The 13,704-nt window shown below is 46.8% G+C and overlaps 1 protein-coding gene across 3 annotated transcripts in view; it reads right to left on the minus strand.

The window, feature by feature from the left end:
* SGSM3 (small G protein signaling modulator 3) overlaps positions 1-13,704 on the minus strand; it is a 31,783-nt gene extending 18,079 nt beyond the window's left edge. For 2 of the 3 annotated variants that reach the window (XR_012995235.1, XM_076337301.1), the window contains exons 1-4: positions 13,641-13,704; positions 3,381-3,464; positions 1,982-2,067; positions 673-739 (exon numbers count right to left, since the gene is read on the minus strand). Coding sequence is in view for 2 of the 3 variants with exons in the window: in XM_076337301.1 (XP_076193416.1) it covers positions 673-739; positions 1,982-2,067; positions 3,381-3,387 (160 nt within the window). In the remaining variant the exon portion in view is untranslated. Of the gene's footprint in view, positions 1-672; positions 740-1,981; positions 2,068-3,380; positions 3,465-6,341; positions 6,363-13,640 lie in introns of those variants that run through there. The other variant, XM_076337310.1, reaches the window with a different exon arrangement.

The following is a 13,704-nucleotide window of genomic DNA, read 5'->3' on the forward strand; positions in this document are numbered from 1 at the left end:
CTGTATGGCCTGAGCCTGGAAACGTCCTCTCAGAGCACATAAAGCAATTCCTATGTCCTCCACTCCTCTCTCTTCCTCTTCGCAAAGGCAGCCAGCTGTTGTAGTTCAATGCCCAGCTGCAATAGGTCTCCACACCTCCTCCTATTTGGTTGCCTGCCTCTATATCTTGCAGAAAAAACTAGGATGTGGGTTCTGCCCCTACAATTTGCCTTACACTTTGCCAAGCTGCTGGGATGGGCAGAACACATACTGCTGCCACTCACCTTGGCCGTGAGTCTTTCAACGGACAGCACGTGTCACTGTGCCTGCTATCAGTGCTTACAGTGCTACTGAACACGACAGAGACCCCACTGTGAACTGGGAAAGTTGCCCTTCCCCAGCATGCAGCTGCTAATGGAAATGGTAACTTCCTCGTAACTTTTCTCTCTCTTACCCATGGCACAGGCATAAGGGGATGGAAATGACTCTGCTGCATAGTCTATGCTCCAAACTCCCATAAGGCCAGCACGTCTAATGCACTTGATTACAATGGTAAGATACAGAAAGATGACAACAGGTGGGTAGACAAGACCTAGCACAGAATGGTTGCAAAATCACCTTGCCATACTCAGAAGCATGGGAAGGGCTGGGCACAGGACACAATGGAAGGGGGAGGGATGGGACTGGCTTTACCTTCCTTATCAACTCGGAAACCGAATTCATCGTAGTGGAACTCTGGCTGCTCGACGGATTCTTCTTTCTGGGAGATGTGAGGAAGGAGAACAGACACTTTCACCAGTTTAGCACTGAACAACTGAACAGAGACATGTGGATATTGCCCCATCCCACCACTGTCTGCACTGTGCCCTGTGAGCAACTAGACTCCTTGCCCTTTTATTTTCAATGCCTCCCACCACAAGTCCCAGCTGGGGAGGTGTTGCATGCCATTCCCATTTTGACTTCTCCATGGAAGTTGTGAAGCCCTGCCTTCACACCTGCGCAGATTTTCCCAGCAATCCTTTTTCCAGCATGGCTTGAGCACAGCATCTTATCAAGATCAGAACTTCCCACCTGGAGGGGCATGCAGCCCTCCTCATGGACTGAGGAATCCACACACTTAAGTGTGTGGCATGCTAAAAGTGGTCTCTACTGTCTGCATCTCCAATACACAGCAGTCGTCTGTTACCTCTGCACACACACTGCAAATTCAGCTCCCTGCATTGCTCCATCTCCTGCCTGTTGCTTTCAGATTTCTCTGAAAGACAGCACACAAAACTGGGATTTGCACCTGTGAAGCAAACCCAAATTATAGGCCAAAGGAAATTAAGGTCCATGACCCAAATCTCAAACTTTCCTCATCTGTGCTCATGGTTGGCATTGGGGAGTATGCACTGGAGGTTACAATCAGGCTTTTTTAAGGAGTGCAAGCCTACAGATACCTCCCCTTTCCTGCAAGCCCACCTGCCCTTCCTGTGGGTCTCACAAGCATTGCACTGAGGCAGCGCCCAAGAAGCATGCTTCTAACATAGCTCCACAATAAGTTTCAACCTGCTTCACTGGGCTCAGCTGCCTTCAGCAAACACTGCGGCTAAGTTACAAAATTCCATGGCTGCTTCCTTCCTTCCTGCTCTGCCCACCTGGTGACAAGTCTTGAGGCTAGCATTTCCTGCCATGCACAAGCCATCCAGAGTAGCTTGATGGTGACAGACTCCCTGAGGGTGTCAACATTTTTACAGTGGAGCAATAGTTGCAAAACAGCAGGGCAATAATTCACACAAGTTTCTTTGTGCTCTGCAAGATCCTCTTGCAAGAGCCAGGATGCAGCCATCAAGTTAAACATGAAGTTTAAGTAGCAAACAAGCATCCACAACCAAACCACCGGAGGAAGAGTGCACCTCTCCCTCCTTTTCCCTGTGGCTTTTCAGAGATCACCAGAAATTGCCAGGGTCCCTTTACTTCTGTGCAGAGCCAGAAAACACCCGCTCCCTGCCCCACACCATACCTCTGTGTATTTTGCCAGGATCTCCTGAGGCCAAATGCTGGGAGTGAGTGCTGAGAAGGGACCCCCAGCAGAGGGAGCGTGATGGCCTAAACAGAAAGAGATCAACATACAGCAGTGAAAACCTGGAGCGACTCCCTTGGAAGATGCACACTTGATACAGACTGTTCCAGCAAGAGAAGGACTCTCTCAGCAGTCACTACTGCCACTCTAGACATTAAGACAGCTCCCACTTCACCAAGGAAGCAAGTAATTTCAGATGGTTTTGTCCCTTATCATCAAGCAAAAGAAGCAGGAAGGCCAAAAGGAGTTCCCTCTAAGAAAGAGACTTTTAGGGAAAGGAAATAGTTCCGTGGCATCATGTGATCTTTCTTCTCCTTGGAAAAGCTGTGTGGTCAGTGCCAAGCCAGGGGTACCATTACAAAAAAAATTATTATGGAGAAGTAAACCCCTCCTACAGAGTCACTGACCCCAGCACCAGCAGCACTCCAGAGTTCCCTGAAACTTTGTCACCCACGCACCAAAATGGGAAATCAGAGTGCTCAGCAAGATGCTCCCTTTGCTGCAGAAGGGCTGGGACACTTCTGCCCCTCCCTGCAAGGTTGTCAGACCATGCATAAAGAGCTGCAGCAATGAAAATATGCCTATCATCATGGTCTTTTGTGTTCAAGGTAAACACCTTTGCAGTCTCGGGTAGTGTCCCACTGAACAGCTTCCTTTGTAATAATAGCAGATGTCAAGTTTTGCAATTGAAGCAGGTAAGTATGTCTCAGGCCTTGCTGCGCACATCAGCGACAAAAAAGTTTACTTGGCTTCGAAGTATAGTCTCCCTCAGGGTTACATGCCCTGAAATAACCACCTGGACTGGGAAGGAAGGTGTACACAAAAATATGGGGTGGAAGAGTGGGCCACTGTAAGATGGATGTGCTGGAGGAGACCTAGTTTTAGCAAAGCTTATATCTCAGTAGCTCACAGTTGAACTCAAGTAATTCTTCAGCCTTCTGCCTTCCCTAGGGCTACTATTTTACAGCAAAAATGTCTCAGATCATAAGCAAGCCACCTACTTTGGGGCAAGTCTTGGGAGGAGAACAGAACCGAGCAAATCTTACGAAAAATGGGGAAGGCAGACTACATTTCAACCTCCTTCTTCCTCTGTGTTCAATGGCTGAAGCAGCTTCTGCAGGCTTCAGCACAGGGTAAAAGAAGGAACTGAGTTCACCCTGAGTGAAAAGGCAGCTGTGTCACAAAGAGCAGGGAGGTCTCTTCTCCCCGAATTTGACCAGACAGCACATTAATGTAAAGAATGGCTCTTGGACCCAGTAACTTTATTTTACTAAGTTGCAGCTGAAGAAAGAGCAAGCAACCAAACAAGAAGGTACTTTGTCCATTTTTGTCTGCTCACCTGACATTGTGCTAGGTAAGGCTGAGTAGCAGAGGCTGTCAGCAGGTCCAGAAATGCTGTTCTCAGAGGTAAGAGGTCACTATCCTGTTGTTAAAAAAAAAGAGAAGAAAAAAAAAAAAGGTGATGAGAGAATTCAATTAGCATCTAAGAACATGGTGGGGGACAGACAGACAGACCCCTCACACACAACATCCCCACAGGAAAATTAAATTCCAGAGACTGGAATTTACTCTTGGTTTCATACCTACCCATCAGCTAAAAAGAGCACACTGTCATTTACCAAATTCCTTGTGACAGTAACAGCACTGCTGATGGAAAAAATGTCAAAAATCAAGTCAACTTTCACCACCTTTTCCATCACATGTTGTGAATCCCATATTAATTATGCATACTAAAAAACCACACCATACATCACCATTCTCTGAATACACTGCCCATGGACAAGGGACTGGAATGGTGAAAAGGGTATAAGGGGATATCATTAGATGCAATAAGCCTGAAAGAGATTTTAAAGGTAGCATCACAAGAGTCAAGTGTATTAGGCTGTGGAATACAGCTCTCTGAAGGGAGCTGGGAAAGCTTCTGACAAGCATTTTCTGTGATGAACTGCACTAGGATATGGACAACATGCAATCAAGTACCTCTGCAATGAGCCAGCAGCCAGTCTCCTCTAAATTAAATCTGGTGATAGAGCTCAGATGAGGAAACGGCCCACATAGCTCCCCTCCTTACTTTCCTGATACCAGTTCACAGTAGATTTTTATAGGGGTTTTCCAGGACAACAATGGAATAGTTCAGTAATCAGAGAGAGATATTTTGGACTTTAAGATCAATCTTATAACTGTGTGTGGGAGACAGCAAGAGCCACCTCTACCAAGCAGATAAAGCCAGTGCTGGGATATATCAGTCACTCACACTTACTTGGGAAAGAACCTGGGAGAAAGTAACATTTGCATGTCTGGGATGGGTTTCCCAGCTTCCTCTTTTCAGTAAAGCTACTTATGACTGCAAACCACTAAAAGAAGGAACCCCAGGGATCCATCCAGCAGACCCTGTCCAAGTTGTTTATAGTGTTCAATAGTACAAGGTTATATTGCCTTTGCATCTCCGCGAGCTTTCCAGTGAGCACTTGCAGCCTGGAAGTGGCTTGCTATAGCACTCCAAGATAAGCAGCTGTAAAACACTGCAAAAGCATAAAAAGCATCTGTGTCTGAGAACACAAATGATAAGGCTTCTTCCTCACAGATTTAAACAGTTCTCTGCATGAGAAAGGCTGGCATGGATGAACAAGACACTGATCTTCTGACACCAACTCTCAGGGCAAAAAGAAAACAAACAAACAAACAAGAAAAAGTTCAGCTTTTGTTTCTGAGAAGTAACATTGTCCACACAATGGCCAGTCACTTACTCATGAGTTCTGTAAACGCTCTTCTATCCTTCCCATCACTCTAGCCCCACTTGTTCTCTTAGCACCAACTTTTCCCTCAGTAGCTGAAGACATAACAAGAATTACAAAATGAGCACCTGCACACTCATTTTACATGGGAACGCACACAGAATGCACACCAAGCAGGTAAATCTGCTGACAATACTTACTGCCCTTTCAACATCACTGTGAATGTATTTTGGTGCTTTTTTTTCAAGCTTATCACTGCCCTGCGACCACAGCTGCTCTGTTCCCGAGCCTGCAGTATGTCCTTCTCCCCTGCCTTCTCTCAGCCCAGTTAACCCTGTTTCCAGTGACTTTTATTAGGAACGCAGTCACTGTTTCAGCCACATGGTATGTCTGCCATGCCTCTCGTTACCTGTGCTCTGAATCTGTGCTCAGTGCCTCAAGCTTTTGAGCAGGGATCCCCCTCAGTCATTATTAACCTTCATCGCATGCACAATCACTGCTGAACCAACCTGCTACGGAGGAGCCGGGCCAGTGTGTTAGGCACGTAGATGAGAAAACACCCCATAACAAGGGAATTAACCATGGTGCTTGGGAAGCAGGGCAGGAGAGTGCTGAAGCCGAAAGTCCCTCCTCATCCCAGGACAGGTGTAGCAGAGGGGAACACCTTTCCTTGTCCACGTCATCGCATGCTGGCCTCCGCCTTGCTGGAGATCACTCCCCTGCCTGCTGCCTGCCCTCCCATCCCTGACATTAGAGCACCGAACTTGGTGGGCAGGTTTTTCCTGCCCCTGGTTCCTATAGAAACCTTCCTGCAAGCACCCATCTGGGACGGGGCCCAGAGAGAGCACGAGAGGCTCACCTTGCTGCTGGCACCAGGGTGTGCGAAGGGCAGGGTGGGGAGCGTGAATCACACCAAGAGAAGGCTCCTGCTGTGGCACAAGGAGGCAGTGCGCTGGGGACTCCCCATGGAGCCAGGTGTCTCCAAGAGAAGGTGCCGAGGCCACTACATCAGCCCTGTAGGTCTTCATCACCCTGCTTTCTCCCCACTCCCACTCTGCCTCCAGTAACACATCACAGGAACTGGGAGGAAGGTTCCCTGGCACAGCCAGGCACCACCCAGTGCAAGCCAGGAGGAGTAGGATACCTGGCATATGGGATTGATATAGTAAGTTCTTTCCTTTGACTGAGGGATATAAACCTAAAGCAACTCTCAAACTCTCCTAGCCACGGAGACAGCAAGTAACAAAAGGGGCTTCCATGAAGCCTGTGAAGTTGCACGCATGAAATTGCTACAGCTAACGGCTGTTATTTGCATAGTACACACTTTTGAAAACGAGCAACAGTAAGGGAAACAAAGGAAAACACACATCAGATCCAACAAATATTAATGGCAACTCCCAAATTCTCAGAACTCTAAAATTAAAACCAGTTTTCACCCATGCATTAAGAAGCATCTCCCATGTTTAAAGGCAATTTAAGTTTCCCATACAAAGCAATTTTGGTCACACAAAAGCAGTCTTCACACTTTGAAAGAAACGCATTTTTTGCTAAAATGCAAATGGTACCTGTTATTTGCAGCTTTACTTTTTGAGTTCAGACTCTAAAACAAATCACACCACCATTGATTCCAGCCTGCTAGAAGACAGCTATAATGACTGTGTGTGTACCTGAAAAAGAAGGCTGCAAGGGAAGCACACAGTCAGCATCAGGTACAGCTTTTTGAAGCACTCCAGCTGCAACATCTTTGCTGGAGTTGCAAATACACGCTGCACAGGATTATATCCAATTAGTTTCTTTTCCAGTGTAGGTGTCCTTTAGAAATTGATGTTTGCAAAGGAGACTTGCAAATTTACTTCCACTTGGCAATATCAAGCCTCCTCTGGACACACTTGCTCTTCCACACAGCTGTGATATAAGAGATTTCAATTACCTGGCTTCTTGCAAACACCAGATAACAATCTCCTGCTGCCTATGTTTTACTTGCTTGGCCTCTTTTGCCATGTGATCTCCACTTAAGCCTGCTGTGGTAGCGCCTGGATGTGCTAGGCATGAAATAACGCTGTCAGGAGCCTTTCAGCAGGATCTTTATTTTGGGACAGAAACTCCTTCCCAGGAGTGTTCTTCCCCTGCTGATTTTAGCAACAAGAAAAAAAAAAAGAATCCACCAAAGCACCATCAAAGCAGCAACACACCTCTAGCAGACAGACTCTGCAGAAGACGAACGTTTTACAAAGCAATGTTTTTGTATGCTGAAAACATTACAACTAGTAACTATGCAGGAGCCATCAGTGAACATGATCAGAAGGACCAGAACAAGCATAACAATTCTTTCTAGAATGATTTTCATCCACTGTCATAGGAACAGCGTATACAACACTTCCTCTGGCAGTAAGCTAGCATGGGGAAAAACTCTGCTTTCCATTATGCTTAACTTGAACATGAAGCAACAGTGCATGCAGTAAATCCCACTGCCACCTCTGGCCTGTCAGCTGGTTTCCACTGCTCTCTATTCTCTTCCTTCATTAAAAAAAAAAATGTTTTGGAAGAAAGAAAAGCGATTGCTAAGCCACAGTTACTCATCCGGAGGTCACGCACTTAGGTGTAGTTCTAGAAGCCTCTTCCAGCTCAGCTTTTAAAATCCCATGTAGATTGCATCCAATTTAACATTTAGACTGACTCTTCCTCTCTCAGAAATCAGACAAAAGTCAGACCCTGCACTGAATCAGGCAGTTCATTTCTGTCCTCTCACACCTGGAAAGCTTTGTTTTCCTAATTAAAATCCTGACTTGCCCAATGAAATGCACAAGGGGAGCTCTCAGCAGGAAGCCCTTCGCCTTCCCTTCCCCCATCGGTTTCTCCTTCAGGTCAGGCAAAGGCATATCCCGGAGCTGCAAATGCCATTAGTCCCACGAGTCAATATTTAATTTGAACGTATACAGCCAGAAGAAAACTCCAGCCTCACAAACAAGTACGTAAGTGAACAAAACACAGCCACACACCTGACCAAGGGGTGGACAAGATGCAAGTAATTTCTGTCCCTCGCACCCTGACACCGTGGCTTTTTAAGTGACACAGAATCCCACATAGCCACCGACACACACCAGGTCCTGGTTAAGGAGTCAATACAGTATCGGTGAACCTGGGCCATTCCAGGAACTATCTGTTTAAGGCTTAGAGACCACGACCAGCCTCACACTGCTTTGGGTGTTAAACAAACACACTACAAATGTAGGAGGGAGGTGCTGAGGTGGCAGCCTTCATGCCTGCTTTCTACCATGTGACTTGGAATGAAAAGTTGGGGGACTTTAATTGCCCTTCGCCCACTTTCTCGTAGCAGAGGAAGCACATCACAGATAAAGGCCTACGGCAGGCCTAGAAAGGGGGACACGAGATCTGGAAAGCAGCAAAGGTGAGGGCCTTGCAGAGCCAGGTGGGCAGGCAGGAAGGATGGCAAGCTGCTGACAGCATTATGTCACTGACTGCAGAGGCAGCACCCAGGACTCCAGCGGTGCCCAGTCACCAACTGGGATCACACACTGACTGCAGGAGTGTGGAGGGGCAAAGTGCCTCCTCCCAGTTGCCCCAGGACACTATCAGAGCAACACAAAACAGAGACAACAAAAAGTAAACTGGAACTCTGTGTCTCCTGCCATAAAGCACCTTGTAGACTCCTGGACACATTGGAAATGTAATGCCATGCAGAAATGTAACTAAAAGGTACTTCCATGCAACAGATCTGCTCCCTGCACTGACTGGTGTCCAGCAAGTCTGTGGGCTGTAATGACAGAGAGTGCCCCACTGGAGCTGAAGGTGCTGAGCCATTTCCAGTTTATACAAAAGGAACAGAACAAGTAACTTCCAGTTTCATATCCATTTCATGTCCATTTTGAAAATAAGGATGTGAAAAAGCGGAATCCTGGTTCCTACCGCTTACACATTGGACAGACAGACCCACAGCTGGACTTCCTGATCGTAGTTCCAACGTGTCAAGCTTGCCTCTAAAAAAACCCCTACACAACACCTACTTACGTAGAACACAGATATCCTACATACCAACATGTATTTTCTTTTCAGAGCAGAACTGCCTTTTATTTATCTGGCTCCAAAGCAGACAGCTGATCCTTTATACAGGAAAAAGCTGAAGCTCTTGCTTCTAAAATCTGGAGATAACAAAGGCTCATGAAAAAAAAAAAACAACAAACCAGAACCAAACTTACTTATGGCTCTGCCGATTCTCTGTGTTGCTAACACAAGCTACCACACTTTTAGCCCTGGAAAGCAGAGGATGTCTATCCTTACACAGCAGACACTCGGTGCCTGCTAAGCATGAACTGCACTGCTGTGGAGAACTTCTTGTTTGCCAAGACCCTTGGGATCAGAGGAGGAGGAGTTTCCCCTTTCCCGGTGGTCCCATTATTTGAGTGGTGAGAGGATATGTGATGGGAATATAGAGTGCTCCTCCCATCTCACACAGGAGGATTATAATAGGTTGAGCACTGGAACAACAGTTGTTTTTTTTTTAATCTGCATTGAATGATGATGGAAAAAAAGGCCAGGATACAAACTAGCAAGATGTTCACTCTCACTGCACAGCAAAATCCTCCTTGCTTGTAACACAGAGGGAAGAAAACCCACGCGTGCCAAAAGGCAGGTCTGCAATCACCCTAGTCTTCTAGGCTTAGGATAAAGGTGAGTCCACATTAAACACCGCTATGCAAATATAATCCAGAGGTTTCTGATTAGTGTCTAAGGGGGCCCCAAACATCTCTTCTGTGAGAGTCAATTTCTGCACAATAAATGGACACTTTCACCCAAATAAGCATGGTGCAGGACCAGGGCACTTCTGCAGAACTCTGCAGAAACTCATTTCCCCCAAAACTCTCCAGAAGTGATTTTTACCTTCTGGCCCACGGACTTCTGCAAGTCTGCAAACTATTTATAAGATGACTGTGGAAGGTAACAGCAACTGTCCGGTTTCATTTGCTATACAGAAGTTTGAAAGAAAATATTTCTGTTAGAGATGCAGGGTTATACCAATCAAAGAAAGGTTCAAAGACACTAGTGACAGTTATTTAAAGACAGATATTATGACATCTTTTATATGACACTCCTACCCTGAGCAGTGACAAGCAGTGCCATCCGAGGCTCTCTCCATCACCTTCAGAGCCAGCCCTGCAGGCACCCTCCAGGTGAAAGTTTGATTCTCAAGCTGGTCTCATCCTACTGTTCCCAGTGACAAAGGAACAACAGCCCGAAGAATGGCTCTTCCTTGATACAGCCTCTGACAGATCTGCAAAGTTTTAGCTGTCAGGGTTTGCCATTCTCTTGGTGAGGCACGAGAAAGGCTAGATTCAGGTCACGCTCCTGTAGCTCTGTTGTATTACTATTTGCTCTAGTATTAGCAAAAAACTGTCAGATTCACCTAGCAGGACTCTAAGCAGGTCTCACTTCCTTTGGCTCCAGAAAATGGCTTTTTAAGTATATCCCACAGCACTCAAGATTTTTCTCCTTCAGGGCTCTGTCTTTGCAGAACTCAACTTTCTGAAGAGGCTAGTAATACCCAAAACACCTCTCAGGACTGTTTGCAAAGCTCTTATCTAGCATATCATGTTAGACTACTTAGATCTAGCTCCTGCAGAAATTTATAAGCACAGATAACTCAGAGGAAAAAAAGCAAAATATACAATGATCATTAACATTTGTAACAAAACAAGACAAAACCCCTGATATTGCCTGTTTCTGGAGGTCTGGAAGATTTCTTCTCCAGAACAAAAGGGCTGTCGGGTTATGGACATTTTCTTTCATCTCTGAATCATCAGGTACTTCCCAGCCAAGAAATACTGCACTGACTGGGCAGTGACAACAGTTCTCGTAGTCATACTAATACCAATATGCTATTTTCTTTTATCCTATCTCATAAAACAAGTGTGTTTTCATTTCTGCTGGTTTTTTTTTTTTCTTAAGCCAGAAACAGAACTGCTCTGTTACCAATATAACTTGTTGCACTCTAGTTTAAAAAAAGCTGAGACTTCCCCAGAGACAAAACAAATGTAGCAGGACAACATCCTCCTCTTCCCTACCTGGTGTCAACAGTAACACAGCTGACAAATAAGATTTTCCCCAACACTCCCAGATACTTATCCTGTGTAAGCTTTATGTATCTAAAATCTTGACCGTGTGATGAACTTTGTGTTGTTGTGGATACAAACCTGAAGTGCCAACACCTCTCCATCTCTTGAGGGACATTTGGGACACTGCACTCACGACATACAATGAAGCTATTTGTCTGCCTCATCCTACTTGACAATTGCAAAATCTCTATATCCTATCCATTTGAGCTAGGATAGGATCTAGGATAACCAGCGCAATACAGATCACCAACTAGGATCACCACTGATTTAGCTAGAAGAGCTGGACCACATACACCAAAATATAAGGTGCCTTACCGTTATCACTGAAGGTGAAGTTGCAATACTCCTTAGGATATATTTTTTTAAAGTTTTCTTTCCTTCTTGTGTTTTGGTGAAAAGTTTGCAATTAACAGCCAGGAAGACAGACATCATCCCAATCATTTCCAAAACAGTTACAACCTCAAATGCAGTATCACTTGGAAGGGGCGAACTCACCGATTCCTTTGTTAAAGCATCCCGAATACCAAACATGGTAAGCAATTTTGCAACACACAGACCAATTCACTAAGAATGGGACTGAGACTGGCAGCTCATTTCATACAGAACCCTTAACCAATAATCTCTACTGTTACCATGCCACCTCAGGTAAGAAACGTTGATTTTTCAAAGCTAAATGTTCTGATTATTGCCTATCTTTTAAGATCATCAAGGTCCTTTAGAACACTGATATTTGCAAAAGATACCATCTTGCAGGAAAGCAAGCAACAGGTTAAAAGCACAGCAAAGAAGGAAAACCTAAATGACATTAGCAGAGACCCCCAAAATTGGAGAATCATTTCAGTCCTGAGCAGGTGTGCAGTACTTTCCTCACCTCATTAGCTGATGTTAACTCTATCATCCCCTGACCAGTGCACTTCCTCCAGAAATATGCCCCTCCTCTCTGCTGCCCCTCATGGATTCCCTTTGTCCTTCTGAGGAAGCGTCACTATTAACGACATCTCCCTGAGATTATCAAGACACATTATCAAAACATTATCCTAAACAGAAATTAAGAAAGATAGCACCTGTCATTTTAATCTGTTAAATACAAAATTAGCGTAACTTTATATTAACATGATACAACCAGTCCCCACTCTGACCTCTTTAATTACATATCATGCCTCTTCTCACACCCTTCCTTCCCTTTTACTTTGTGAATTCTCCAGGGTTGGAATCCAACCTTTGTTTCTGCACAGGGAAAGCCACACACACAGCATGCAGATCCAGAAATACATAATGAAATAGATCTTCGTTCCAGTGACTGTTTCTTTCCAGGACACCACTACAGACTCTGTAGCAGCTGAAAAACTACTCTAGAATTCAGATTATCCAGCAAGCACCTGTATTCTGATCAACATCTCGGCAAAAGCACAGCAGTGCCCCGCTCCTGCTAGGCTGGTAGTTCCTTCTTGAGTGATTTTAAGATCCAGCCTCTCACTACTGGACACCTACTGTTAATTCCAGCAAGACTACTTCTCTCTCCCATCTATTAGCATTAAAGGATCCTCCATTTCCTCAAGGCACTTTTACTACTTTATTCCCATCACTCCCCCCCCAAACATCACAGCAAGCCATGCAGAGTAAGGCTGAGAAATCATGAAGTAGGAAGCTATGACATCACATAAAAACCCCACACACCAACAGTGAAATCTACTTGTTTAGAAGGAAAGTACCTGCCTAAATTCAGACATCCCTCAAAAACTTAGGAAGGAAGAAAAGCAGACACAGGGAAGCAAATTTTCCTGTCCCACCCTTACCAGCTCTGCGAAGAGACAGCAGCTGTCCCGGAGCCCACAGCCACTGCCTATAAAGAGATTTAAATTCTTCTCACGGCGGTTCTTCATTCCCTTGAATTTACATCACCAGGTATGAGGAATTACATTTGTCTCTCGACTTCCTTCTAAGATTTATTACAGCTGACAACTACAGGGCCTCCAGTACGTCTATTTATGCCCGCTGCCTAGAGGATACTGCCATATTTCCATCTCTGTTTCGTGACTGTTCCTTCCCCCCAGCCAGACAGGAGACAGACTGTCTCTCCTCTGGGGCACCTCCGAAAAGACGCAGGCGCGGAGGGCAAATGAGGATGGCAGAGCTGGACGGAGGAGACCACCCGAAAGTCACAGCCGCGGAGAGGAGACAAGGCAGGTTACGGGAGAGGCATATCCCGGGGAGCCGGGGGGGGGGAGGAGAGAGCAAAGCCTGGGGAAGCGGGGAGCAGGCAGAGCACCCTCACGGGGAGAACGTGCCCCAACCAACCCAACAAAGCCTGACGATGAAGCCGTGCACAGCATGAGTCACCCGCCGGAGCCCAGACCCTGCGTCAGCGCAGCAGGTGAGCGGGAGCCTGCCCAGGGGCGGGGGAGGGAGTTTCTCCCCCTCGCCCCTGCCCGGGAAGGGGCCGGGGAGCCGAGACGCGGCCGCGCACCCCCACACACGCAGTCCCAGCAGCAGGGCGGCCCCAGCGACTGTAGTCGTCCCGTCCCCCCCCGCCCGAGGGGCACCGCAGGGGAGTAGGGGAGGGGTGGGGTGTGTGTGGGGCGCCTCACAGGTGGCGCGACCATTACTGGGGAGCCCGACCGTCGCGGGTCCGCTGAGAGCCCCGGAGGGCGAGGGGCGGCCCGCCGAGCCCTCCCGCCCGAGGACAGGACCCCCCCCGGCCCAGCGCTGCCCGCCGCCCCCGCCGGCACTCACCTACTGCCGTCAGCGGCGTCCTCACCCCCGCCCGCCCGCCGCGCTGTCCCCACAGGGCGGGCGC

The sequence above is a fragment of the Aptenodytes patagonicus genome, chromosome 1, assembly GCF_965638725.1.
Source record: "Aptenodytes patagonicus chromosome 1, bAptPat1.pri.cur, whole genome shotgun sequence".
In the NCBI taxonomy this organism is placed as follows: domain Eukaryota; kingdom Metazoa; phylum Chordata; class Aves; order Sphenisciformes; family Spheniscidae; genus Aptenodytes; species Aptenodytes patagonicus.